General features: G+C 43.7%; 1 protein-coding gene across 1 annotated transcript in view; it reads left to right on the forward strand.

Annotated features, from left to right (window-relative positions):
• Positions 1-4963: 4963 nt before the first annotated feature.
• kif6 (kinesin family member 6) overlaps positions 4964-27877 on the forward strand; it is a gene marked incomplete at both ends in the record, with an annotated part of 141217 nt that continues 118303 nt past the window's right edge. Inside the window, 2 exons of the mRNA XM_084181929.1 lie at positions 4964-5479; positions 5647-5883. Of these exons, the coding sequence (XP_084038055.1) occupies positions 4964-5479; positions 5647-5883 (753 nt within the window). The remainder of the gene's footprint in view (positions 5480-5646; positions 5884-27877) is intronic.

Genomic DNA, 27877 nt, shown 5'->3' on the forward strand with positions numbered 1-27877 from the left:
CAGTACCTACAGTCAAATATGGTGGAGGTTCAAAGATGTTTTGGGGTTGTTTTGCTGCCTCTGGCACTGGGTGCCTTGACTGTGTGCAAGGCATCATGAAATCTGAGGATTACCAAAGGATTTTGGGTCGCAATGTAGGGCCCAGTGTCAGAAAGCTGGGTTTGCGTCCGAGATCATGGGTCTTCCAGCAGGACAATGACCCTAAACATACTTCAAAAAGCACCCAGAAATGGATGGCAACAAAGCGCTGGAGAGTTCTGAAGTGGCCAGCAATGAGTCCAGATCTTAATCCCATTGAACACCTGTGGAGAGATCTTAAAATTGCTGTTGGGAAAAGGCACCCATCCAATATGAGAGACCTGGAGCAGTTTGCAAAAGAAGAGTGGTCCAAAATTCCGGGTGAGAGGTGTAAGAAGCTTATTGATGGTTATAGGAAGCGACTGATTTCAGTTATTTTTTCCAAAGGGTGTGCAACTAAATATTAAGTTAAGGGTGCCAATCATTTTGTCCGGCCCATTTTTTGAGTTTTGTGTGAAATTATGTCAAATTTGCTTTTTTCCTGTTTTTTTTGTGTTATTCCAATACACACAAAGGAAATAAACATGTGCATAGCAAAACATGTGTAATTTCAATACTTTTCTGTGAGAAATACTTCATTTTCTGGAAAAATTTCAGGGGTGCCAACAATTTTGGCCATGACTGTATATATATATATATATATATATATATATATATATATATATATATATATATATATATATATATATATATATATATATATATATATATATATATATATATATATATATATATATATATATATATATATATATTCACCTTTATTTAACCATGTAGGCCAGTTGAGGACAAGTTCTCATTTATAACTGCGACCTGGCCAAGATAAAGTAAAGCAGTGCGATAAAAACAACAACAACACAGTTACATATGGGATAAACAAAAACGTACAGTCAAAAACACAATAGAAAAATAGAAAATCTATATACAGTGTGTGCAAATGTAGTAAGTTATGGAGGTAAGGCAATAAATAGGCCATAGTGCAAAATAATTACAATTTAGTATTAACACTGGTGTGATAGATGTGCAGAAGATGATGTGCAAATGGAGAGACTGGGGTGCAAATGAGCAAAATAAATAACAATATGGGGATGAGGTAGTTGGGTGGGCTAATTACAGATGGGCTGTGTACAGGTGCAGTGATCAAATGGAGGGCTATGTATTGTAATATGTGACATATGGTTAAACCACATAGAACTTTTACACATGAATATATGTAAGATTTTAAATGTTATTAGACTACATTTGTACGATCATTGACGAGCTCTTGCACATATGAACATAATTATATCCACTGATGCTGCAGACATACATTTTCTAGAAATGACCTTGGTGATGGAAAATGTCTGATGTGCAAAGACATACATCATCACATGTACAATCTTTCACATTGTGGTCAGTGAAGCTTATGTTAGGAACTCAGTCTTGCCATTGGTCAATTGACAGGTCTTAATCCTACCCGTGTAGCTCAGTTGGTAGAGCATGGAGCTTGCAGCGCCAGGGTTGTGGGTTCGATTCCCACGGGGGGCCAGTATGAAGAAGAAAAAAAGGTATGCACTCACTAACTGTAAGTCTCTCTGGATTAGAGCGTCTGCTAAAATGACTAAAATGTAAAAAATGTACATGGCTCCCTGTTAACCAGCAAGTGAATAGACCACTTATCCAAAAAGAGGTCGGGGAAAGTTGGAGAGGAATTGGTATAGGGGAGTTGAGGTACTTTTTGAACAGTCTTTTCATTCACCGTATACAGTAGATCACCACCATAAGCCTTTGCAAGTGTTAGATCTGTATACACATTGTTGGATTGCTGTTACCTTAAGACAAGATGGCCCATCTCTAGACCCTTTGTAAATGGGGTGGGGTGTTTGGACTTGTATCTGTAGCCTGGTTGGTAGATGTAAATGGAGAGAAGGTGGATATTGTCTGATGGTAGTAATGTTGATAACCTCAAAGTCTGGGTTCACATAAAATCTATTAATGCTGTAACTTCAAAAGATAAAATGCATATAAGGGTAAGTGTACATACAAATACCAAAATATTATTTGATCAGATGTTTAAGATCACAAAGGATATCTTACACACACACACACACACACACACACACACACACACTGAGTGTACAAAACATTGCCCTTAAATCTTTTGTCTTGCCCATTCATCCTCTGAATGGCACACATACACAATCCATGTCTCAATTGTCTCAAGGCCTAAAAGTCCTTCTTTAAACTGTCTCCTTCCCTTCATCTACACTGATTTGAAGTAGATTTAACAAGTGACATCAATAAGGGATCATAGCTTTCACCTGGATTCACCTGTTCAGTCTGTCATGGAAAGAGATGGTTAATGTTTTGTACACTCAGTGTAATTATATCCACTGATGCTGTATACCTCAGTTTTCGAGAATAAAGGATTATATTTTACATCTCATATAATAATACAGCGATGGGGAGTAGTGAACTACATGTAGTTCAACTAGTAATTTAACTACAGTTCGCAGTAGCTTGGTGGTATTTGAACTAAATTCAGAACTAAATTCAAATCTTGGTAGTATTTTCACCAGTTAATTCATTTTTTGCCATGTAGTTGTGTAGATAACTACTGAGACTACACACTACTTTTTTATGTGCAGAAATGTGTGAAGTGGGCAATCATTTAAATTATTTTTCAGCATCAGACCTGCCTGATTATCACTTGAAACATTTATTGTTTTGTTTAATAGACCAGATTACAGGTTAATGTCAAGCCCTGCATGTTTTTTTCAAAAGTCTCTTGGAATGTAGGCCAACATTGAACACCATGCATTGGCTGCTACAGTAGACTGAATGATAGAACAGCTATTTCCATGTTAAAATGTTATGGGATGCATTTTCTCCATTGTTTTTGATTGTAGGCCACTCTGGTAGGCCTACATTATGATCAAATATCCCAAGTAGCCTACTGGGCCACTGTTAAAACTGTAACTTAAAGCGGGTACAGCCTCAGTGTTCACAGTAAACACGTGCTGGAAGTTGCACAGAATTTTCACAACGTTCAAGTTTGCGGTCAGCAGACCTGAAAGAACCCCCAGCTTGTGGGCCTCTGTAGCTCAGCTGGTAGAGCACGGCGCTTGTAACGCCAGGGTAGTGGGTTCGATCCCCGGGACCACCCATACACAAAAATGTATGCACGCATGACTGTAAGTCGCTTTGGATAAAAGCGTCTGCTAAATGGCACATTTATTTTTATTTATTTTGAAACATTTAATTGAAATACTGTAGAATTCCATTCATTCCTATGGAGGACTGCTCCTTCTGGGGAGTACCAATATAGCCGACCGGTAGCTTCAAAGCCTCTCAATGGCCAATTCATAGCATCAGTGATCTAGTGTTAATATACACATAATTGGTCGAGAACCACTAGTAGGTTGTGGCAGGGTATTATTGTTATACAGTAAATTCCTTAAAGTAGCAATCAGCAGTTGAAACAATAACAAAGTATTCTACCCACCTCTATTTCGGTATAAAGCGGGGGGATGGGGCTGGAGAAATGTAACCACTAAAATTAAAAGACAGAGCTATGAGTACAAGGACTGACCATCCATGACATCAAAATGATACAGGGTAATGCCCTACGGCCTGACAAATGCACTCTCGGTGTTCCAATCCTTCATTGATGAGGTGTTTAGGGACATGTTGGGTCACTCTGTAGTGGTGTACATAGACGACATCTTGGTGTAATCCACTACATGCGAGCAACATGTCCCTCATCTCAGGTCCATTTTGGAGAGGCTGATAGGGCATCACCTGTACGCCAAGGCGAAGAAGTGCGTTTTCTTCCAGCAGGCGGTCTCCTTCCTGGGCTATCGGATATCCACCGCGGGAGTGGAGATGGAAGGACATAGGGTCAGTGCAGTATGGTCGTGGCCTGTTCCCTCCAACATCAAGACGGTGCAGCGCTTCCTAGGTTTTTCCAAATATTTCAGGTGTTTCATTAGAGGTTTCAGTACAGTGGTGGCCCCTCTCACCTCCCTCCTGAAGGGAGGTCCTCGACAGCTGCGCTGGACTGGGGAGGCCAACGAAGCCTTTCGTACACTCAAAGAAAGGTTTACGAACGCACCGGTTCTGGCTCACCCTGACCCGTCTCTGCCTTTCATTGTGGAGGTGGACGCATCTGAGGTCTGAGTAGGGGAGGTTCTCTCCCAAAGTACTGGATCGCTGCCTAAACTCCATCCATGCGCCTTCTACTCACGGAAGCGGTCATGGCGGCACTGGCTGGAGGGTGATCAAACATTCCTTGTCTGGACAGACCACCAGAACCTAGAGTACATTCGAGCAGCGAAGAGGCTGAAACCGGGTCAGGCCAGGTGGGCTCTATTCTTCACTAGGTTTGACTTTACCTTCTTCTATCGGCCAGGATCTAAGAGCGTTACGGCCGATGCGTTGAGGATCGGAGGGAGGAGGTGACACCCATTATTCCCCTGTCCCGCATTGTGGCTCTTGTCGTGTGGATTGTGGACCCTCACCTGCCCACTGTCCCGAAGGGATCTACGTGCACTCTGATGTGCGGGACCGTCTCCTCTCCTGGGCACAAACAGCACCTGTGTCGGGGCACCCGGGTATAGCCCGTACTATCGACTGTCTCTCCGCCAAGTACTGGTGGCCCACCTTGGCCCAGGACTTCTGGGTTTACGTCTCTTCCTGCTCCACCTGCACACAGAGCAAGACACAGAGACACCTCCCCTATGGCAAACTCCACCCGCTGCCGGTTCCACAATGACCCTGGTCCCATCTCTCCGTGGACTTTGTCACATACTTTCCCCCCTCGGAGGGGCACACCACCGTCCTGGTCGTTGTGGACCAGTTTTCCAAAGCCTGTCGTTTGATTCCTCTGCCTGGTCTCCCTACGGCCATGCAGGCTGCGGAGGCTTTCTACTTTCACGTCTTCCGGCACTACGGGATCCCGGAGGACATCGTGTCTGACCGTGGTCCTCTGTTCACCTCCTGTGTCTGGAAGGCCTTCATGGAACGACTGGGGTTCGCGGTCAGCCTCACCTCCGGGTACCGTCCCCAATCAAATGGGCAGGTGGAAAGGGTAAACAAGGAACAGGGTTGTTACCTTCGTAGTTACTTTCAGGACCGGCCGGTGGAGTGGGCTGCGTTTCTGCCTTGGGCAGAATACGCAGAAAACTCCCTCTGTCACTCCTCCACTAACATCACACCCTTTAAGTGTGTTCTAGGCTATCAGCCGGACCTGGCACCCTGGCACCGGAGTCAGATCGAGGCTCCTGCATTGGACGATTGGTTCCGGCGCGCCGAGGAGGTATGGAACACAGCGCACACCCCTCTCCAGTGCGTCGTCCTCCGGCAGAAGGCGCAGGCCGATCGTCACCGCAGTGTGGCCCCGGTCTTTGACCCCGGTGACAGGGTCTGGATTTCTACGAAGGACCTGCCCCTCCGCCTGCCCTGCCGGAAGCTGAGCCTGCGGTTTGTGGGACCGTTCAAAGTCCTGAGGAAAATCAATGAGGTGGCGTACAGATTACAGCTCCCCGTCAAATATCGTATCTCACCCTCATTTCATGTATCTCTCCTCAGGCCAGTGGCAGCTGGTCCCTTGGCTATTGCTGGACCCCACGACACACTCCGTCCGCAGCCTGTTGGACTCAGGCGTCGTGGGGGGTCTCTCCAGTACCTGGTCGACTGGGAGGGGTACAGTCCCGAAGAGCGGTGCTAGGTTCCGACACGGGACGTGATGGACCGTTCTCTCATTCGGGATTTCCACAGGCGTCGTCCCCACTGACCCGCACCGTGTCTCCCGGGGTCGTTCCCAAGGTCGGCGGCGCCCCGCTGCTGGAGCAGTGCCTCGGGGAGGGGGGTACTGTCACACCAGCCTTCGCTTTGGCTCCTCCTCCTGTCCAGCTCAGGCGTTCAGCATCACTAGCCTTCTAGCTGATGCCGAACCTGCTGCTGGAAAACACCCTTCACTCATCAACCGCAGAGTTGTCTCGTCATGATTACACACACCTGGTTCCAATCCCCACTCTATCACTGTATACAGTGAGGGAAAAAAGTATTTGATCCCCTGCTGATTTTTTGTATGTTTGCCCACTGACAAAGACATTATCAGTCTATAATTTTTAATGGTAGGTTTATTTGAACAGTGAGAGACAGAATAACAACAACAAAAAAATCCAGAAAAACGCATGTCAAAAATGTTATAAATTGATTTGGATTTTAATGATGGAAATAAGTATTTGACCCCCTCTGAATCAGAAAGATTTGTGCCTCCCAGGTGTCTTTTATACAGGTAACGAGCTGAGATTAAAGGGAGTGCTCCTAATCTCAGTTTGTTACCTGTATAAAAGATACCTGTCCACAGAAGCAATCAATCAATCAGATTTCAAACTCTCCACCATGGCCAAGACCAAAGAGCTCTCCAAGGATGTCAGGGACAAGATTGTAGACCTACACAAGGCTGGAATGGGCTACAAGACCATCGCCAAACAGCTTGGCGAGAAGGTGACAACAGTTGGTGCGATTATTCGCAAATGGAAGAAACACAAAAGAACTGTCAATCTCCCTCGGCCTGGGGCTCCATGCAAGATCTCACCTCGTGGAGTTGCAATGATCATGAGAATGGTGAGGAATCAGCCCAGAACTACACGGGAGGATCTTGTCAACGATCTCAAGGCAGCTGGGACCATAGTCACCAAGAAAACAATTGGTAACATGCTACGCCGTGAAGGACTGAAATCCTGCAGCGCCCGCAAGGTCCCCCTGCTCAAGAAAGCACATATACATGCCCGTCTGAAGTTTGCCAATGAACATCTGAATGATTCAGAGGAGAACTGTGTTCAGTGTTGTGGTCAGATGAGACCAAAATCGAGCTCTTTGGCATCAACTCAACTCGCCGTGTTTGGAGGAGGAGGAATGCTGCCTATGACCCCAAGAACACCATCCCCACCGGTACATTTACATTTTAGTCATTTAGCAGACGCTCTTATCCAGAGCGACTTACAGTTAGCGAATACATATATATATATATATATATATATATATATATTTTTTTTATACTGGCCCCCCGTGGGAATCAAACCCACAACCCTGGCGTTGCAAACGCCATGCTATATCAACTGAGCTACATCCCTGCCGGCCATTCCCTCCCCTACCCTGGACGACGCTGGGCCAATTGTGCGCCGCCCATGAGTCTCCCGGTCGTGGCCGGCTGCGACAGAGCCTGGATTCGAACCAGGATCTAGTGGCACAGTTAGCACTGCGATGCAGTGCCTTAGACCACTGCGCCAATCAGGAGTACCGGTAAACATGGAGGTGGAAACATTATGCTTTGGGGGTGTTTTTCTGCTAAGGAGACAGGACAAATTCACCGCATCAAGGGACGATGGACGGGGCCATGTACTGTCAAATCTTGGGTGAGAACCTCCTTCCATCAGCCAGGGCATTGAAAATGGGTCGTAAATGGGTATTCCAGCATGACAATGACCCAAAACACACGGCCAAGGCAACAAAGGAGTGGCTCAAGAAGAAGCACATTAACGTCCTGGAGTGGCCTAGCCTGTCTCCAGACCTTAATCCCATAGAAAATCTGTGGCGGGATCTAAAGGTTCGAGTTGCCAAACGTCAGCCTCGAAACCTTAATGACTTGGAGAAGATCTGCAAAGAGGAGTGGAACAAAATCCCTCCTGAGATGTGTGCAAACCTGGTGGCCAACTGCAAGAAACGTCTGACCTCTGTGATTGCCAACAATAGGGTTTTGCCACCAAATACTAAGTCATTTTTTGCAGAGGGGCCAAATACTTATTTCCCTCATTAAAATGCAAATCAATTTATAACATTTTTGACATGCATTTTTTCTGGATTTTTGTTTTGTTATTCTGTTTCTCACTGTTCAAATAAACCTACCATTAAAATTATAGACTGATCATGTCTTTGTCAGTGGGCAAACATACAAAATCAGCAGGGGATCAAATACTATTTTCCCTCACTGTATATACTCCCTCTGTCATTTGTCTTTGTCGGTCATTGTATATGTTGCTTGTTTTCCTGAGAGGAATCTCTCCTACTATTTCCTGAGTACTTTATATTTTGCACTGTGAGTTTCATCCCGCTTTAAGCTATGGTACTTTAATAAATTCAGTAGTACTGACAATGACCCAAAACACACGGCCAAGGCAACAAAGGAGTGGCTCAAGAAGAAGCACATTAACGTCCTGGAGTGGCCTAGCCAGTCTCCAGACCTTAATCCCATAGAAAATCTGTGGCGGGATCTAAAGGTTCGAGTTGCCAAACGTCAGCCTCGAAACCTTAATGACTTGGAGAAGATCTGCAAAGAGGAGTGGAACAAAATCCCTCCTGAGATGTGTGCAAACCTGGTGGCCAACTACAAGAAACGTCTGACCTCTGTGATTGCCAACAATAGGGTTTTGCCACCAAATACTAAGTCATTTTTTGCAGAGGGGCCAAATACTTATTTCCCTCATTAAAATGCAAATCAATTTATAACATTTTTGACATGCATTTTTTCTGGATTTTTGTTTTGTTATTCTGTTTCTCACTGTTCAAATAATCCTACCATTAAAATTATAGACTGATCATGTCTTTGTCAGTGGGCAAACATACAAAATCAGTAGGGGATCAAATACTATTTTCCCTCACTGTATATACTCCCTCTGTCATTTGTCTTTGTCGGTCATTGTATATGTTGCTTGTTTTCCTGAGAGGAATCTCTCCTACTATTTCCTGAGTACTTTATATTTTGCACTGTGAGTTTCATCCCGCTTTAAGCTATGGTACTTTAATAAATTCAGTAGTACTAAACCTGCGACTGCCTCCTGCCTACTTCTCTCTACACTTGTGATAAAGTGTAACTGCGTTGGAGCTGTCAAATCCACAAGCGGTTCCCGGCGTTATACCTATCGCAACATTGCCATTAGCATTGACATTAGTAGAAATCCCATGCAGCTGTGTTACAATTTCAAACACTGGAATGTGTGATGTAATTTGCAACTCAATTAGGCTGATATAAATACTTATTATGTATTTTAATTTGAGTGTCATTATTTATTTATAGCCTACACTTTCTCTTACTGAACTTCTAACAGGGGTGGGATATAAGGATAGGTATGGTGTCGTGACAATGAACAAAAGAGCAGCTGCTTACTGATTTTACAGCTCCAACGCAGTTAGACCTCAGAGTCCAATTAAACAAAAGCAATGATAAGCTATGTGTTTGTTGGCGAACACGGGTTACTGCTGATATGATTGAATCCTGGCCTTGGTTTGAAGTATTTATAAGTTATATTCTTCAAGAATCAATGGGTATACAGTGCATTCGGAAAGTATTCAGACCCCTTCCTTTTTTCTACATTTTGTTACGTTACAGCCTTATTCTAAAATGTATTAAATACAAATAAATCCTCATCAATCTACACACAATACTCCATAATGACAAAGTGAAAACAGGTTTTTAGAAATACCTTATTTACATAAGTATTTAGACCCTTTGCTATGAGACTCGAAATTGAGCTCAGGTGCATCCTTTTTCCATTGATCATCCTTGATGTTTCTCCAACTTGATTGGAGTCCACCTGTGGTAAATTCAATTGATTGGACATGATTTTTGAAAGGCACACACCTTTCTATATAAGGTCCCACAGTTGACAGTGCATGTCAGAGCAAAAACCAAGCTGTGAGGTCGAAGGAATTGTACGTAGAGCTCCGAGACAGGATTTTGTCAAGGCACAGATCTGGGGAAGGGTACCAAAACATTTCTGCAGCGTTGAAGGTCCCCAAGAACACAGTGGCCTCCATCATTCTTAAATGGAAGAAGTTTTGAACCACCAAGACTCTTCCTAGAGCTGGCCACCCGGCCAAATTGAGCAATCGGGAGAGAAGGGCCTTGGTCAGGGAGGTGACCAAGAACCCGATGGTCACTCTGACAGAGCTCCAGAGTCCTCTGTGGAGATGGGAGAACCTTCCAGAAGGACAACCATCTCTGCAGCACTCCACCAATCAGGCCTTTATGGTACAGTGGCCAGACGGAAGCCACTCCTCAGTAAAAGGCACATGACAGTCCGCTTGGAGTTTGCCAAAAGGCACCTAAAGGACTCTCAGACCATGGGAAACAAGATTCTCTGGTCTGATGAAACCAAGATTGAACTCTTTGGCCTGAATGCCAAGCGTCACATCTGGAGGAAACCTGGCACCATCCCTACGGTGAAGCATGGTGGTGGCAGCATCATGCTGTGGGCATGTTTTTCAGCGGCAGGGACTGGGAGACTAGTCAGGATTGAGGGAAAGATGAATGGAGCAAAGTACAGAAAGAGATCCTTGATGAAAACCTGCTCCAGAGCGCTCAGGACCTCAGACTGGGGCGAAGGTTCACCTTCCAAAAGGCAACGACCCTAAGCACACCGCCAAGACAACGCAGAAGTGGCTTCGGGACAAGTGTCTGAATGTCCTTGAGTGGCCCAGCCAGAGCCCGGACTTGAACCGGATCAAATATTTCTGGAGAGAACTGAAAATAGCTGAGCAGTGACGCTCTCCATCCAACCTGACAGAGCTTGAGAGGATCTGCAGAGACTAATGGGAGAAACTCCCCAAATACAGGTGTGCCAAGCTTTTGGCGTCATACCCAAGAAGTCTCAAGGCTGTAATCGCTGCCAAAGGAGCTTCAACAAAGGATTGAGTAAAGGGTCTGAATACTTATGTAAATGTGATTTTAAAAAATATATATGCATTTGCTAAAATGTCTAAAAACCTGTTTTTGCTTTGTCATTATTGGGTATTGTGTGTAGATTGATGAGGGGAAAAAAACAATTGAATCCAAAAAGTCAAGGGGTCTGAATACTTTGCGAATGCACTGTATACACACCCCTTGCACAGTCTTCACATTTTGATGCCTTAAAATTACCTCTACAAATGTTGTTTACACAACCTACTCCACATTTGCAAAGTGAAAGAACAATTGTAAAACATTTTCCAAATTATTTAAAAAAACAAAGATGACTTGATTGCGTACAGTATATCTTCACATTCCAAGAGTTAATACTTGGTGGAAGCACATTTGGCAGCCATTACACCTGTGAAACATTTTGAAAAAGATTCTAACAAGTCTTATGGCAGCCATTGTTTTTGTCAGATTTGCTCAAGCTCAGTAAATTTGGTTGTACATCAATATTCAAACCTTGTCTCAGAATTTCAAGCAGATTTAAGTCAGGACTGAGACTGGACCATTCAGGAACATTCAACTCCTATTGGAAAGCCATTCTGGTGTGTCTTTGGCATAAAAATGTGTGCAATTGTCCCGCTGAAAAATAAAACTTTCCCTTAGGTATTCCGAAGACTGAGGCAGGGTTTCCTCTAACTTTTTATTTGGGATTTGATCCTGACAAACTCCCCAGTCCCTGCCGGTGGCAAGCATACCCAGAACATGATGATGCTGCCACCACAATATTTGAAAAGGTTTCACAACTTTGCATTCACTCCACATTACTGACCTGTATGACAAAGTGAAAAGTTAAAAAAAATCGCCTCAGTCTTCGGAAAATCTAACCCATGGGATTGTTTTATATTTCAGCGGGACAGTTACAAAATGTTTTATGTCAAAGACACACCAGAATGGCTTTCCAGGAGGTGTTGAGTGTTCCTTAGTGGTCCAGCCTCAGTCGTCACTTATATTTGCTTGAAAGTTTGAGACAAAGTTTGAATATTGCTGTGCATCAATGACTCCCACCCAAATTTACTGAGCTTGAGCAAGTTTGACAAAAACAATATATAAATGTTGTCCCAAGAGTTGTGTGCAAAGTTAAAACTCACAATTGTCCAAATGTTTGCCTCTTAGATTTTCACCTTTTCACTGTTCCCACATGTTATTCCCAATTCCAGCCCTGGTTATAATGCGTATGAGATGTGCGTTATTGGTTCTTCATAAGACAGGATTGTGTCGAAGACAGTTTTCCCCTCCGTGGGGGCACTTAAGTTCCTTTTACCTTAGTTGACCTATCAGCAGTCAGGCAGTAGCATGGTCGTATTCATTAGTGAACACGTAGCAAAATGTTTTGCAAGTTCAGGAAGTCCTCCGTTTTGGTCTGTTTTTCCATTTGGTGTTTAGCGAACACGATCCAGTACAGGGCAGCGCAGGACATACTCAGCGTCACTGTCTGAATGAGGGCAGCTATGTACGGACTAGTGCCAAGGGTTCTTCTTTGTGCTTTAGCCAATGGGTGGTGCTCAGTATGCACAAAACTAAGTGAAACATGCCAGTCCATATGAAAGTGTCCCCATAATAGCACCTTTATAGGGAATTTGAGGATGTAGCCCAACCCGTAGCCATTACACCAAGAGGCTCGGACCGCTGATGAGGTCACTAGTTGTTATACTAAGGTCACTACAATACTGTGATATTATCAAATATTATCCCATAGGCCTATCACAGATAACACATAGATTTATATGTACTGTGCCCTAAATATTTCACATAACCTTACACCTGAGTAACTGTCACCGAAGTTACTTTCTGGCCACCTGTTGTGTGCAATTTATGTATAACACTTTTAGGCTGATTGCATCAAGTTTCATAGAGTTTTCGCATGACAATAGTATTCTGTTGCACCAGCCTGACCTAGTGATCTGTAGCTATGTGCTGACATCATGGATCACATGGCCTCGCCCAGGCTTTATTCTGGGCCGATGGGAGACGATTGTGGCCTTGCGGTAGCAGCGTGGGTTCAGGCTCCGAAATAGACCCAAACCATTCCCAGTGACCAATGACCGGTGGTCAAGCTTTGAGGGCGCAGCTGGGAAGATCACATCAGCTTAATGGGTAAAAAGAGATGGGGAGTGGCTTTTGGCGCTCTTGTCACAGTCTGACGGTCTGGTTTCCTCAGGATTTTGTAAGATGTCATACTGCTTTATTAAGGTCTGTTCATCTGACCTTTACCCTTTGCTTGACATTCAGTGACCCTAGGCTTCTAGCGACTGTCGAGAGTAGTTGCAAAATTGGCAAATAGTTGTTGCTGCTGGAATATTAAGTGTCCCAATTTGCATTGTGGTTTGGGTCACACTTTATTTGGATAGTCCGGATTGCTCTACAGATGGTCATACTATCAACAAACTATCTGTTGATAAGCAACTGCTTGCTAAGGTTAGGGTCAGGTTTAGAATAAGGGTCAGGGCTATGTTTAGGGTTAGGATAAGGGCTAGGGTTAAAGCTAGGGTTAGGGTAAGTAGATAGTTGAAATGTTACTGATAGTCTGTAGAGCACCGTGATTTGTCCCCGAAGACTGGTCACTCACTCTCTCTCGCTCTCTCACACACACATACACACACACACACACACACACACACACACACACCTGCTGGAGATCGCACTGTCTAGATACTATTTCTTAGCATCAAAAGTGGGACTCATGTCTAGCCAGGTCACCCCTGACCCTTAATAACCTCTTAGCCCCTGCAATAGACCAGAGGCTTTAGGAGATTTAGCCCTAGTCACTCAGGTTGCCCTAATGTGGAAGCTGGGGCTGAAGCACAAATGGGAACAGACTGTAGAAAGAGAATAATAATACATGAGGAATGCCCTCCATGTGTTTCAACATAACAGTGCTGAGTGATTAGTGCTTTTTGAGGTCGTTTCGGTTCGATTATTGAAAAACTTATCACAGTTTTCGGTTTCGATTATTATTCTGTTTTACATTAAATGCACACTATGCATTATGTGGGTTGAATTCTGTAACAACACAGAATAAAACAATTAATAACAGTCCCATGACTGCTCATTACTGCTTATCACTTATTAACCATCATTTATTCACATGACTTTACTTTAATAAAATATTTCAGTTGTGTATATATTACGTTTGTTTTATTTGATGACTTTATTATTTAATTCCAAGTCATCTCATGTCTATAAAGCTGCTGCCTTTTCTGGGGTTTGCTATTTATTACTGAAATGTAGCTGACGTTAGCTTAAACTAATAATAATCAAGCCAAACACTGAGCCTTTGCTATCACAGCTAGGGCAAATTTCAGGAAACTAGCTAATGCAACAGGAAGTAGATTCTACTTGATCCTTTTGGATTTCCGCATTTTGTGACAGCTGAAAAATATTATGGATACGTTTAAAGTTTCTAATCAGTGTTTACGTTATATTTATCCCATTTTCAGCTGTAACAAGTAGACTAGGTAAAGTCCTGTTCTTTTGCAAAGGAGTGAAGTCTGGTCCAACGTGGTTCGAGAGGTCATGTCTCGACATGGCGAGAGATTTGGCCTTTTTACGTTTAGGTTTGTGTCTCAAATGAAACCCTATTCCCTATAGAGTGCACTACTTTTGACAAAAGCCATATGGGCCCTGGTCAAAAGTAGTGCACTATATAGGGAACAGGGTGCCATTTGGGACACATCCATAGGCTCTGCAGGCTTTGACCAAACACGTGCAGACAGAAACAGGAGATTTTATGTGTTGTCTTTCTTCCGTAGTGGGTTAATGCTATTTTATGTTTCGGTGAGGTATCAGAGCTTCCTGTGCTTTCTCGCTAGCGCATCCATTTGTCTGGAACTGGTTAGACTGTCCTTAAAAAACATGCCGCCGCAAGTTCATTTTTGGGATTATTCTGTCATCAATTGGCAGTGGCAAAATAGTGTGTGTGTATGGGCCAACGTGGCTCTATTTCTAAGTGGGTGAATGTGTTATCTCCTGCTCTGACCAAAATTGTGTGTGCGTGTTCTCCTGTTGACCAGTGTGTGTGTGTGTTCTTGTTCTGACCATGATGTGTGTGTGTGTGTGTGTGTGTGTGTGTTATTTTGTGTCTTCCAGCTAATTGTGCGTCTGAAGAGGGAGATCCAGTCCCTGAAGGAAGAGCTCTCTATGGTGACCGGGGAGAAAAGAGAGGACCAGCTAACTCAAGAGGAGATTCATCAGTACGCTCCATTCATATTGGCCTACAGTCAATTATATCTGTCATTCAAATCCGCTGAATGAAAGCCTCATAGACTAAAATCATAGGCTGCCTCCCAAATTGCACCATATTACCTTTATAGCGCATTACTTTTGACCAGGGCTCTGGTCAGAATTAATGCACTATATAGGCAGGGCTCTCCAACTCTGTTCCTGGAGAGCTACCCTCCTGTAGGTTTTCTCTCCAACCAGCTATTTATTAGAATCAGTTGCGCTAGTTTAGGCTTGGAGCGAAAACCTACAGGACTGTAGCTCGCTAGGAACAGGGTTGGAGAGCCCTGAAATAGGGAAAAGGGTGCTATTTCAGATGCATCCATGATGTTTAGGCGGGTTCATTTGATGTCAACAGCATGCAGTAGCATGTGTCTTCAATTCAGAAAACTAAATCAGGAATTCAATCGAACCTGGCCTAGCAAAGTTTACGCAGTTTCTTAGTTGACACATTTTTTTTCCACACACATCGTCTACCTGTATTGGAAGTTTACCTGGTTTTACTAATAGTAAAAGCAGTGGGGGTGCTGTTGAGCAGAGATATTTAAATATGTGTTTTCTCAGGGCTCCAAATGTATCAATAATAATTCAGTAAAGCCTCACATAGCACAGGAATTTCCTAAGACTTCGACAGGATCAAACCCCGTTTTTCTCTACACTTTTTGACATTCTTTGACCTATTCTTAACAAAATTGTGAAAATAAAGAAGTAGTTGTATATTTTCAAGGTACAATTCCAATACAGTTCCATAATTGAACACCCAGGTTTCCCAATATGAGAGGATATCTTGTTGCCGCTACCACACAATATTAACGACATCATCACAAGCAAAGTTTTTCCATATTTGGGAATGACCGATCACTGGAGCATCATGAAAGAAGAAAAAAAAAACGCTCAGAATGTTGCAAAATACATTTAGAAAGTTCCGGAGAATGCAACAGCAGGCATTTGGCCAGTGCAGCGTTGGTTGTGTGTCTGTAATGATCTGAGCAGCAGTTAGACCTCACTGAGGCAGTCATCTCAGGACAGTGAGGACGGGAACAGTGCTGGCCTCTGTCCTGCTTCCAGGATGTTTACACCACGCACCAGACAGAGAGAGATTCTTCATTTACACAAATCTATTTATTCTAGCGTGTTTTAGCAGCATAGTATATGATCCATCATTTTGACTATTATTCGAGACTGTGCAATAGTGCCCATGTCGCTAGTAGTTGCCAAGATGTTAAAGCCACATTGTCTTCTGCTTACTTCGAACTCCCTTCCCCAAGGGACTGTTCTTGACAGTCTGGGCCCGGTTGAATAAAATATCTTATTTAGAAATTGTTTAAGGGTGTAAGGTAAGGGAACGTTTTAAGTGACCCTTGCACTCTAAGAGCAGGAAAAACCAGGTAGTGTTCATTAGGACATGCGCAGATTAGATTTTTGGACACTTTGGTATGTAAAACGAAAATTAGTTTCTTAATGGATAAGTCCGGGTATTCACTCTGTGCTTCAGTCCGCTTTCTTCCATTTGGTGCCTAATAAACTCAACCGTGGACGGGCCCAGTGTTCAGACCCCAAGGGTTTCACCTAAACTCTTGGCATCACTTCCCTCCAGTTCTGATCTCTTTACCTCTCCCGGCCTCCTCGATGCAATGTTTTTACAATTTCCCCTCTCTCCTTGGCTGATTATCCCTGGTTTCCCCTATCTGTGGTCAAACTCACGCTGGGGGAAATGTAATGATGTCTGCTGTGACCGCACCAACCGACGGGCCACCTTTTTATTTACCTGTTTCTTCACTTGTTTATGCATTAAACTGATCCGCTCATGTTAAATTGTCCTCCAAGCAAACTTTTCCGGGCTTTTTTGTTGTAAAATTTCCATATATTGGTCATACTGTATGGTTGCTGGTGGGACTAACGTTCTGTTTCTCAATACATAAGCACATGTTCTACATTATGCATTACTAAGTTAGACCAAGGATGATCTTTTTCCCCCTTCAATACTAGAATTTGCATTGAGGGACATTCTGAAAATCCAGTTTGAGTTTAGCACTGGAAAAAATATGTGATGACTTGCAGGGCCTTGAAATAAGAGCACCGGGTTTGTTTTAAGTCCTTACACGTGTAAACTTAGCAGGTTTTTGCACCAGCAATGTTTTAGTGGAAAATGGAACTGTGTATTGTCGTGAATACATTGGATCGTTGCCCCACGTCTTTTCAAGTGGCCACTTCCAATGCTTGACGAACCAATGTTTGGACTATCATCTAGTGATGGTTTATCCCAGTGGAACTGTTGCACACTTTTAAGTAAATAGTTGTCTTTGACTCTACCCAATCTTTAAACATAGCTGTTGCGCTCAAATATAGATTTTAACCCTTTGATTGCTCAAGTTTTAAAAGAAACTAATGGAGAACTTGGAGAAAGGTTGCGAAATGCTTTAGTGCTCTAAGCTTTGGTAGTGCTGTGTGTGTTTGCATCAACGTGTATTCTTTATGCGCGTGCACGTGCGTGTCTACATTGTGTTCTTTATGCAATTCTTCCATGTTTTTTATTCCTCCCAGGTTGGAGGAGCTGGTCAAGGTCTTTCTGGATGACCCTGATCCTGAGGTCACACTGGCATTGGGACCTGACATGAGAAAAATCCATTACTGTTTCTCTCTGCTGAAGGTACTTTCAACTCTCTCTCTTTCACACTATTTCTTTCCACTCAGCATTTCTCATCATCCACTTCTTTTAGTCTTAAACTCTCTTTTGATATGTTTGTATTACCTCACGACATTTTTTTTTCTCTGCTTCTCCCCCGCCCCCACACAACCACTATCATCATGTATCTCAGTGCATACCCATCATTATCATTCCCACAAGGGGCTCCACCCTATGTTCCCTCGGCCCTATGTTCCCTCAGCCCTATTTTCCCTCAGTACCCACTGAACCAATTTCAATGAAAATGTATGCTTTTATCACACCATAGTGCCAACACACTTCTAATACTAATGCAGTACATTTGGGGTGATAAGGGGCCAAAAAATTGTGAGCCGCTATAAAAAATTATATCGAAAAGTATTTAGTGTTTTGAAATTGTGTAACTTATTACAAAATACAGTTGAAGTCGGATGTTTACATACACCTTATCCAGATAGAATTAAACTCAATTTTTCACAATTTAATTCTAGTAAAAATTCCCTGTCTTAGGTCAGTTAGTTACCACTTATTTTAAAAATGTGAAATGTCAGAATAATAGTAGAGAGAATGATTTATTTCAGCTTTTCTTTCTTTCATCACATTCCCAGTGGGTCAGAAGTTTACATACACTCAATTAGTATTTGGTAGCATTGCCTTTAAATTGTTTAACTTGGGTCAAACGTTTCGGGTAGCCTTCCACAAGCTTCCCACAATAAGTTGGGTGAATGTTGGCCCATTCCTCCTGACAGAGCAGGTGTAACTGAGTCAGGTTTGTAGGCCTCCTTGCTCACACACGCTTTTTCAGTTCTGCCCACAAATGTTCTATAGGATTGAGGTCAGGGCTTTGTGATGGCCACTCCAATACCTTGACTTTGTTGTCCTTAAGCCATTTTGCCACAACTTTGGAAGTATGCTTGGGATCATTGTCCATTTGGAAGACCCATTTGCGACCAAGCTTTAACTTCCTGACTGATGTCTTGAGATGTTGCTTCAATATCTCTACATAATTTTCCTTCCTCATGATGCCATCTGTTTTGTGAAGTGCACCAGTCCCTCCTGCAGCAAAGCACCCCCACAGCATGATGCTGCCACCCCCGTGCTTCACGGTTGGGATGGTGTTCTTCGGCTTGCAAGCGGCCCCCTTTTTCCTCCAAACATAACAATGGTCATTATGGGCAAACAGTTCTATTTTTTTTTCATCAGACCAGAGGACATTTCTCCAAAAATTATGATATTTGTCCCAATGTGCAGTTGCAAACCATAGTCTGGGCTTTTCTATGGTGGTTTTGGAGCAGTGGCTTCTTCCTTGCTGATCGGCCTTTCAGGTTATGTCGATATAGGACTCGTTTTACTGTGGATATAGATACTTTTGTACCTGTTTCCTTCAGCATCGTCACAAGATCCTTTGCTGCTGTTCTGGTATTGATTTGCGCTTTTCACACCAAAGTACGTTCATCTCTAGGAGACAGAACGCGTCTCCTTCCTGAGCGGTATGACGGCTGCGTGGTCCCATGGTGTTTATACTTGCATACTATTGTTTGTACAGATGAACGTGGTACCTTCAGGCATTTGGATGAACCAGACTTGTGGAAGTCTACAATTGTTTTTCTGAGGTCTTGGCTGAGTTTGGAGGTAGGCCTTGAAATACATCCACAGGTACACCTCCAATTGACTCAAATGATGTCAATTAGCCTATCAGAAGCTTCTAAAGCCATGACATAATTTTCTGGAATTTTCCAAGCTGTTTAAAGGCACAGTCAACTTAGTTTATGTAAACTTCTGACCCACTGGAATTGTGATGCAGTGAATTATAAGTGAAATAATCTGTCTGTAAACAATTGTTGGACAAATTACTTGTGTCATGCACAAAGTAGATGTCCTAACCGACTTGCCAAAACTATAGTTTGTTAACAAGACATTTGTGGAGTGGTTGAAAAACGAGTTTTAATGACTCCAACCTAAGTGTATGTAAACTTCTGACTTCAACTGTACATTGTAGTTCAGGCCAGTGAAATACAAATGACAAAATACTCAAAAGCATTTGAAATATGTATTTCAAAACATTTCACAGAAATACTGCCCATCTCTGTTCCATCATGCAACAGTGGATCAAGGGTGTGAAAAATATTAGCTATGTAAAATATTTGTTATATTTCAACCCCCTTGACCCCTGGTTTAGAAGATAGGGCTGAGGGAACATACAGTTGAAGTCGGAAGTTTACATACACTTAGGTTGGAGTCATTAAAACTCGTTTTTCAACCACTCCACAAATTTCTTGTTAACAACAAACTATAGTTTTGGCAAGTTGGTTAAGACATCTACTTTGTGCATGACACAAGTAACTTTTCCAACAATTGTTTACAATTGTATCACAATTCCAGTGTGTCAGAAGTTTACATACACTAAATTGACACTGCCTTTAAACAGCTTGGAAAATTCCAGAAAATGATGTCATGGCTTTAGAAGCTTCTGATAGGCTAATTGACATCATTTGAGTCAATTGGAGGTGTACCTGTGGATGTATTTCAAGGCCTACCGTCAAACTCATTGCCTCTTTGCTTGACATTATGGGGAAATCAAAAGAAATCAGCCAAGACCTCAGAAAGAAAATGGTAGACCTCCACAAGTCTGGTTCATCCTTGGGAGCAATTTCCAAACGCCTGAAGGTACCATGTTTATTTTTACAGACGATAGTACGCAAGTATAAACACCATCAGCCGTCATTGAACATCGGATTTTCTGCCGGAATAACTGAATCACTGGACCATAACACCGGATCTAACTAGCCGCAACCGAATGGATGTTGAATGGATGTTGCTGTAGGCTAATCACCACTGCTACCGTAGCACCAGTTAGCCTTGAGCCTTGAGCTATCCCCGGCTATCTACGTCTCTGTCTACCGGACGGGAGTAGCCAGCTAACCAGCTAACTAGCTACTTGCTATAAGCCACCGTTAGCGGCTTTTCTCCATTGTCCGTGGCCTGCACTACCTACCAGCCAGCTCTAGCCTGGACTATTATCGGCCAGTCTGCACTGTCTGCACAGCGAGTTATCGACCCAGAACCTATCGGATTTTCTGCCGGAATCACTGAATCACTAGACCATTAACACTGGATAATCGCAACTAGCTAGCTGCAACCAAATGAATGTTGTTGTTCGCTAATCAGCCTTGAGCTAGCCTTGAGTTAGGCACATCTCCCGGCTATCTACCTCTCTGTCAACCAGACGGGACCTCCTAGAGTCGACACAGAACCCTGCCGATCCATCATGACTGGTTAGCCTCAGCCCAAACTTTATCGCCATTACCAGTTGTTGTCTTAGCTCTCTCTAATAACACCTGTGATTGCTTTATGCCTCTCTCCCATGTCAATATGCCTTGCCTATTGCTGTTCCAGTTAGTTCTTATTATACAATTTCACTGTAGAACCCCAAGTCCCTCTCAAACTGCCTCAAATAGTTCCTTTGTTCCACCCCCCATACACGCCGAGACCGGCTCAATCGGTGCCTCCAGTGATGCTATCTCTTTCATTGTTACCCAACGCTTAGGTTTACCTCCACTGTACTCATATCCTTCCATATCCTTGTCTGTACATAATGCCCTGAATCTTTTCTACAACGCCCGGAAATCTGCCCCCTTTATTCTCTGTACCCAATGCACTAGAAGATCAGTTCTTAAAGCCTTAAGCCATATCCTTATTCTATTCCTCCTCTGTTCCTCTGGTGATGTAGAGGCTAACTCAGGCCCTGCAGCCCCCAGTATCACTCCTACTCCCCAGGAGCTATAATTTGTTGACTTCTGTAACCGTAAAAGCCTTGGTTTTCTGCACGTTAATATCAGAAGCCTCCTTCCTAAGTTTAAGTTATACACTGCGTTAGCACGCTCCGCCAACCCTGATGTTCTAGCTGAATCCTCGCTCAGGCAGGCCACCAAAAATTCTGAAATGTCCATCCCCAACTACAACATTTTCCGTCTAGATAAAACTGCCAAAGGGGGTGGAGTTGCAATCTACTGTAGAGAGAGCCTGCAGAGCTCTATCATAATATCCAGGTCTGTGCCCAAACAGTTTGAGCTTCTACTTCTAAAAATCCACCTTTCCAGAAATAAGTCTCTCACTGTTGCCGCTTGCTACAGACCCCCCTCAGCCCCCAGCTGTGCCCTGGACACCATATGTGAATTGATTGCCCCCCATTTATCCTCAGAGTTCGTACTGCTTGGTGACCTACATTGGGATATGCTTAACACCCCGGCCATCCTACAATCCAAACTAGATGCCCTCAATCTCACACAAATGATCAATGAACCTACCAGGTACAACCCTAAATCCGTAAACATGGGTACCCTCATATATATCATCCTGCCTAACTTACCCTCTAAATACACCTCCGCTGTCTTCAACCAGGATCTCAGCGATCACTGCCTTATTGCCTGCGTCCGTAACGGTCCGGGGTCAAACGACCACCCCTCATCACTCTCAAACGCTCCCTAAAACACTTAAGCAAGCAGGCCTTCCTAATTGACCTGGCCCAGGTATCCTGGATGGATATAGATCTCATTCCGTCAGTAGAGGATGCCTGGTTGTTCTTTAAAAGTAATTTCCTCTCAATCTTAAATAAACATGCCCCATTCAAAAAATACAGAACTAAGAACAGATATAGCCCCTGGTTCTCCTCAGACTTGACTGCCCTTGACAAAAACATCCTGTGGCGTACTGCATTAGCATCAAATAGCCCCTGCGATATGCAACTTTTCAGGGAAGTTAGGAACCAATATACACAAGCAGTTAGGAAAGGAAAAAGCTAACTTTTTCAAACAGAAATTTGCATCCTGTAGCACTAACTCCAAAAAGTTTTGGTACACTGTAAAGTCCATGGAGAATAAGAGCACTTCCTCCCAGCTGCCCACTGCACTGAGGCTAGGAAACACTATCACCACCGATAAGTCTACAATAATCGAGAATTTCAACAAGCATTTTGCTACTGCTGTCCATGCTTTCCACCTGGCTACCACTACCCCGGCCACCAGCTCTTCACCGTCCGCTGCAACTTGCCCATGCCCCCCCCCCCCCCCCCGCTTCTCCTTCACACAAATTCAGACAGCTGATGTTCTGAAAGAGCTGCAAAATCTGGACCCCTACAAATCATCTGGGCTAGACAATCTGGACCCTTTCTTTCTAAAACTAGCCGCCGAAATTGTCGCAACCCCTATTACTAGCCTGTTCAACCTCTCTTTCGTAACGTCTGAGATCCCCAGAGATTGGAAAGCTGCCGCGGTCATCCCCCTCTTCAAAGGGGGTGACACTCTAGATCCAATCTGTTACAGACCTATATCCATCCTGCCCTGCCTTTCGAAAGTTTTTGAAAGCCAAGTTAACAAACAGATCACCAACCATTTCGAATCCCACCGCTTTGCAATCCGGTTTCCGAGCTTGTCATGGGTGCACCTCAGCCACGCTCAAAGTCCTAAACTATATTATAACCGCGATCGATAATAGACAGTACTGTGCAGCCGTCTTCATCGACCTGGCCAAGGCTTTCGACTATGTCAACCACCGCATTCTTATTGGCAGACTAAATTGCCTTGGTTTCTCAAATGACTGCCTCGCCTGGTTCACCAACTACTTCTCAGATAGAGTTCAATGTGTCAAATCGGAGGGCCTGTTGTCTGGACCTATGGCAGTCTCTATGGGGGTGCCACAGGGTTCAATTATTGGGCCGACTCTTTTCTCCGTGTATATCAATGATGTCGCTCTTGCTGCTGGTGACGCTCAGATCCACCTCTACGCAGACGACACCATTTTGTATACATCTGGCCCTTCATTGGACACTGTGTTAACAAACCTCCAAACGAGATTCAATGCCATACAACACTCCTTCAGTAGCCTCCAACTGCTCTTAAACACTAGTAAAACTAAATGCATGCTCTTCAATCGAACGCTGCTGGCACCCGCCCACCCGACTAGAATCACTACTCTCGACGGGTCTGACCTAGAGTATGTGGACAACTACAAATACCTAGGTGTCTGGTTAGACTGTAAACTCTCCTTCCAGACTCACATTAAGAATCTCCAATCCAAAGTTAAATCTAGAATCGGCTTCCTCTTTCGCAACAAAGCCTCCTTCACTCATGCTGCCAAACATGCCCTCGTAAAACTGACTATCCTACCGATCCTTGACTTTGGCGATGTCATTTACAAAATAGCCTCCAACACTCTACTCAGCAAATTGGATGTAGTCTATCACAGTGCCATCCGTTTTGTCACCAAAGCCCCATATACTACCCACCACTGTGACCTGTACGCTCTTGTTAGCTGGTCCTCACTACATATTCGTCGCCAAACCCACTGGCTCCAGGCCATCTATAAATCACTGCTAGGCAAATCCCCGCCTTATCTTAGCTTATTGGTCACCATAGCAACACCCACCCGTAGTATGCGCTCCAGCAGGTATATCTCACTGTTGATCCCCAAAGCCAACACCTCCTTTGGCTGCCATTCCTTCCAGTTCTCTGCTGCCAATGACTGGAACGAATTGCAAAAATCTCTGAAGCTGGAGTCTCTTATCTCCCTCACTAACTTTAAGCGTCAGTTGTCAGAGCACCTTACCGATCACTGCACCTGTACACAGCCCACCTGAAATTAGCCCACCCAACTACCTCATCCCCATATTGTTATTTATTTTGCTCACTTGAACCCCAGTATCTCTATTTGCACATCATCTCTTGCACATCTATCATTCCAGTGTTAATACTAATTTTAATTATTTTGCACTATAGCCTATTTATTGCCTTACCTCCATAACTTGCTACATTTGCACACACTGTATATATATATTTTCTGTTGTATTTTTGTCTTTATGTTTTGTTTTACCCCATATGTAACTGTGTTGTTGTTTTTAATCGCACTGCTTTGCTTTATCTTGGCCAGATCGCAGTTGTAAATGAGAACTTGTTCTCAACTGGCTTACCTGGTTAAATAAAGGTGAAATAAAATAAAAATAAAATACCGCTCAGTAAGGAGACGCGTTCTGTCTCCTAGAGATGAACGTACTTTGGTGCGAAAAGTGCAAATCAATCCCAGAACAACAGCAAAGGACCTTTGTGAAGATGCTGGAGGAAACAAGTACAAAAGTAACTACTGTATATCCACAGTAAAACGAGTCCTATATCGACATAACCTGAAAGGCCGCTCAGCAAGGAAGAAGCCACTGCTCCAAAACCGCCATAAAAAAGCCAGACAACGGTTTGCAACTGCACATGGGGATAAATATCGTACTTTTTGGAGAAATGTCCTCTGGTCTGATAAAACAAAAATAGAACTGTTTGGCCATAATGACCATCGTTATGTTTGGAAGAAAAAGGGGGCGGCTGGCAAGCCGAAGAACACCATCCCAACTGTGAAGCACGGAGGTGGCATCATCATGCTTTGTGTGTGCTTTGCTGCAGGAGGGACTGGTGCACTTCACAAAATAGATGGCATCATGAGGAATGAAAATTATGTGGAAATATTGAAGCAACATCTCAAGACATCAGTCAGGAAATTAAAGCTTGTTCGCAAATGGGTCTTCAAAATGGAAAATGACCCCAAGCATACTTCCAAAGTTGTGGCAAAATGGCTTAAGGACAACAAAGTCAAGGTATTGGAGTGGCCATCACAAAGCCCTGACCTCAATCCTATAGAAGATTTGTGGGCAGAACTGAAAAAGCGTGTGCTAGCAAGGAGGCCTACAAACCTGACTCAGTTACACCAGCTCTGTCAGGAGGAATGGGCCAAAATTCACCCAACTTATTGTGGGAAGCTTGTGGAAGGCTACCCGAAACGTTTGACCCAAGTTAAACAATTTAATGGCAATGCTACCAAATACTAATGGAGTGTATGTAAACTTCTGACCCACTGGGAATGTGATGAAAGAAAGAAAAGCTGAAATAAATAATTCTCTCTACTATTATTCTGACATTTCATATTCTTAAAATAAAGTGGTGATCCTAGCTGACCTAAAACAGGGAATTTTTACTATGATTAAATGTCAGGAATTGTGAAGAACTGAGTTTAAATTTATTTGGCTAAGGCGTATGTAAACTTCCGACTTCAACTGTGGGACCGAGGGAACATAAAAACGAATCACATTTAATTTGTCACATGCTTCGTAAACAACAGGTGTAGACTAACAGTGAAATTCTTACTTACAGTTCCTTTTCCAACAATGCAGAGTTAAGATAAAGATATATTTTTTTCATAAAACATTGAAATAGTGACATGAGGAATAAATACACAGTGACTAACGAATAACAATAACGAGTAAAACTAACATAGCTATTTGAAGGGAGTACCAGTACAGAGTCGATGTGCAGGGGTACGAGGTAATTGACTTAGCTATGTACATATAGGTAGGGGTAAAGTGACTAGGCAACAGGATAGATAATAGACAGTAGCAGCAGCGTATGTGGTGAGTGTGTGTGCAGCGTCAGTACGCATGTGTGTGCATGCAATGTGTGTGTGGGCATATGTAGTGTCTGTGTGTGTGTGTGTGTGTGTGTCTTGGGATGTCAGTGTACGTGCACTACATGACCAAAAGTATGTGGACACCTGCTCGTCAAACATCTCATTCCAAAATCATGGCCATTTAATATGTAGTTGGTCCCCCCTTTGCTGCTATACCAGCCTCCACTCTTCTGGGAAGGCTTTCCACTAGATGTTGGAACATTGCTGCGGGTACTTGCTTCCATTCATCCACAAGAGCATTAGTGAGGTCGGCACTGATGTTGGGCGATTAGGCCTGGCTCGCAGTCGGCGTTCCAATTCATCCCAAAAATGTTCGATGGGGTTGAGGCTCTGTGCTGACCAGTGAAGTTCTTACATTTAGATTTACATTTACGTCATTTAGCAGACGCTCTTATCCAGAGCGACTTACAAATAGGTGCATTCACCTTATAGCCAGTGGGATAACCACTTTACAATGTTTTTTTCTTCCACACCGATCTCGACAAACCATTTCTGTATGGACCTCGCTTTGTGCACGGGGACATCGTCATGCTGAAACAGGACAGGGCCTTCCCCACACTGTTACCACAAAGTTGGAAGCGCAGAATCGTCTATAATGTCATTGTATGCTGTAGTGTTAAGATTTCCCTTCACTGGAACTAAGGGACCTATACCGAACCATGAAAAACAGCCCCAGACTATTATTCCTCCTTCACCCAAATTTACAGTTGGCACTATGCATTGGGGCAGGTAGCGTTCTCCTGGCATCTGCCAAACCCAGATTAGTCTGTTGGACTGCCAGATGGTGAAGCGTGATTCATCACTCCAGTGAACGTGTTTCCACTGCTCCAGAGTCCAATGGCAGCGAGCTTTACACCACTCCAGCCGACCCTTGGCATTGCGCATGGTGATCTTAGGCTTGTTTGCGGCTGCTCTGCCATGGAAATCTATTTTGTGAAGCCCCCGACAAACAGTTATTGTGCTGAAGTTGCTTCCAGAGGCAGTTTGGAACTCGGTAGTGAGTGTTGCAACCGAGGACAGATGATTTCTACGCGCTTCAGCACTCGCCGGTCCCATTCTGTGAGCTTGTGTGGCCTACCACTTTGCGGCTGAGCTGTTGTTCCACTTCACAATAACAGCGCATACAGTTGACCGGGGCAGCTCTAGTAGCGCAGAAACTTGACGAACTGACTTGTTGAAAAGGTGGCATCTTATGACGGTGCCACGTTGAAAGTCACTGAGCTCTTCAGTAAGGCCATTCTACTGCCAATATTTGTCTATGGAGATTGCATGGCTGTGTGATCGATTTTATATACCTGTCAGCTGTGGGGGTGGCTGAAATAGCCGAATCCACTAATTTGAAGGGGTGTCCACATACTTTTATATATATATAGTGTATGTGTGAGTGTGTGGGTAGAGTCCAGTGTGTGTGTATCGAGTCAATGCACAAGATTTAGTGCAAAAAAGGGTCAATGGAAGTAGTCCGGGTAGCCATTTGATTTGCTATTTAGCAGTCTTGTTTAGCAGTCATATGGCTTGGGGGTAGAAGCTGTTCAGGGTTCTGGCTTGGTGCAATGGTACCGCTTGTCGTGTGGTACTAGAGAGTACAGTGTATGGCTTCGGTGGCTGGAGCCTTTGACAATTTGTTGGGCCTTCCTTTGACACCGCCTGGTGTAGAGGTCCTGGATGTACTGGGCCGTACTCACCACCCTCTGTAG

The sequence above is a fragment of the Coregonus lavaretus genome, assembly GCF_964263955.1.
Source record: "Coregonus lavaretus genome assembly, chromosome: 18".
Taxonomy (NCBI): domain Eukaryota; kingdom Metazoa; phylum Chordata; class Actinopteri; order Salmoniformes; family Salmonidae; genus Coregonus; species Coregonus lavaretus.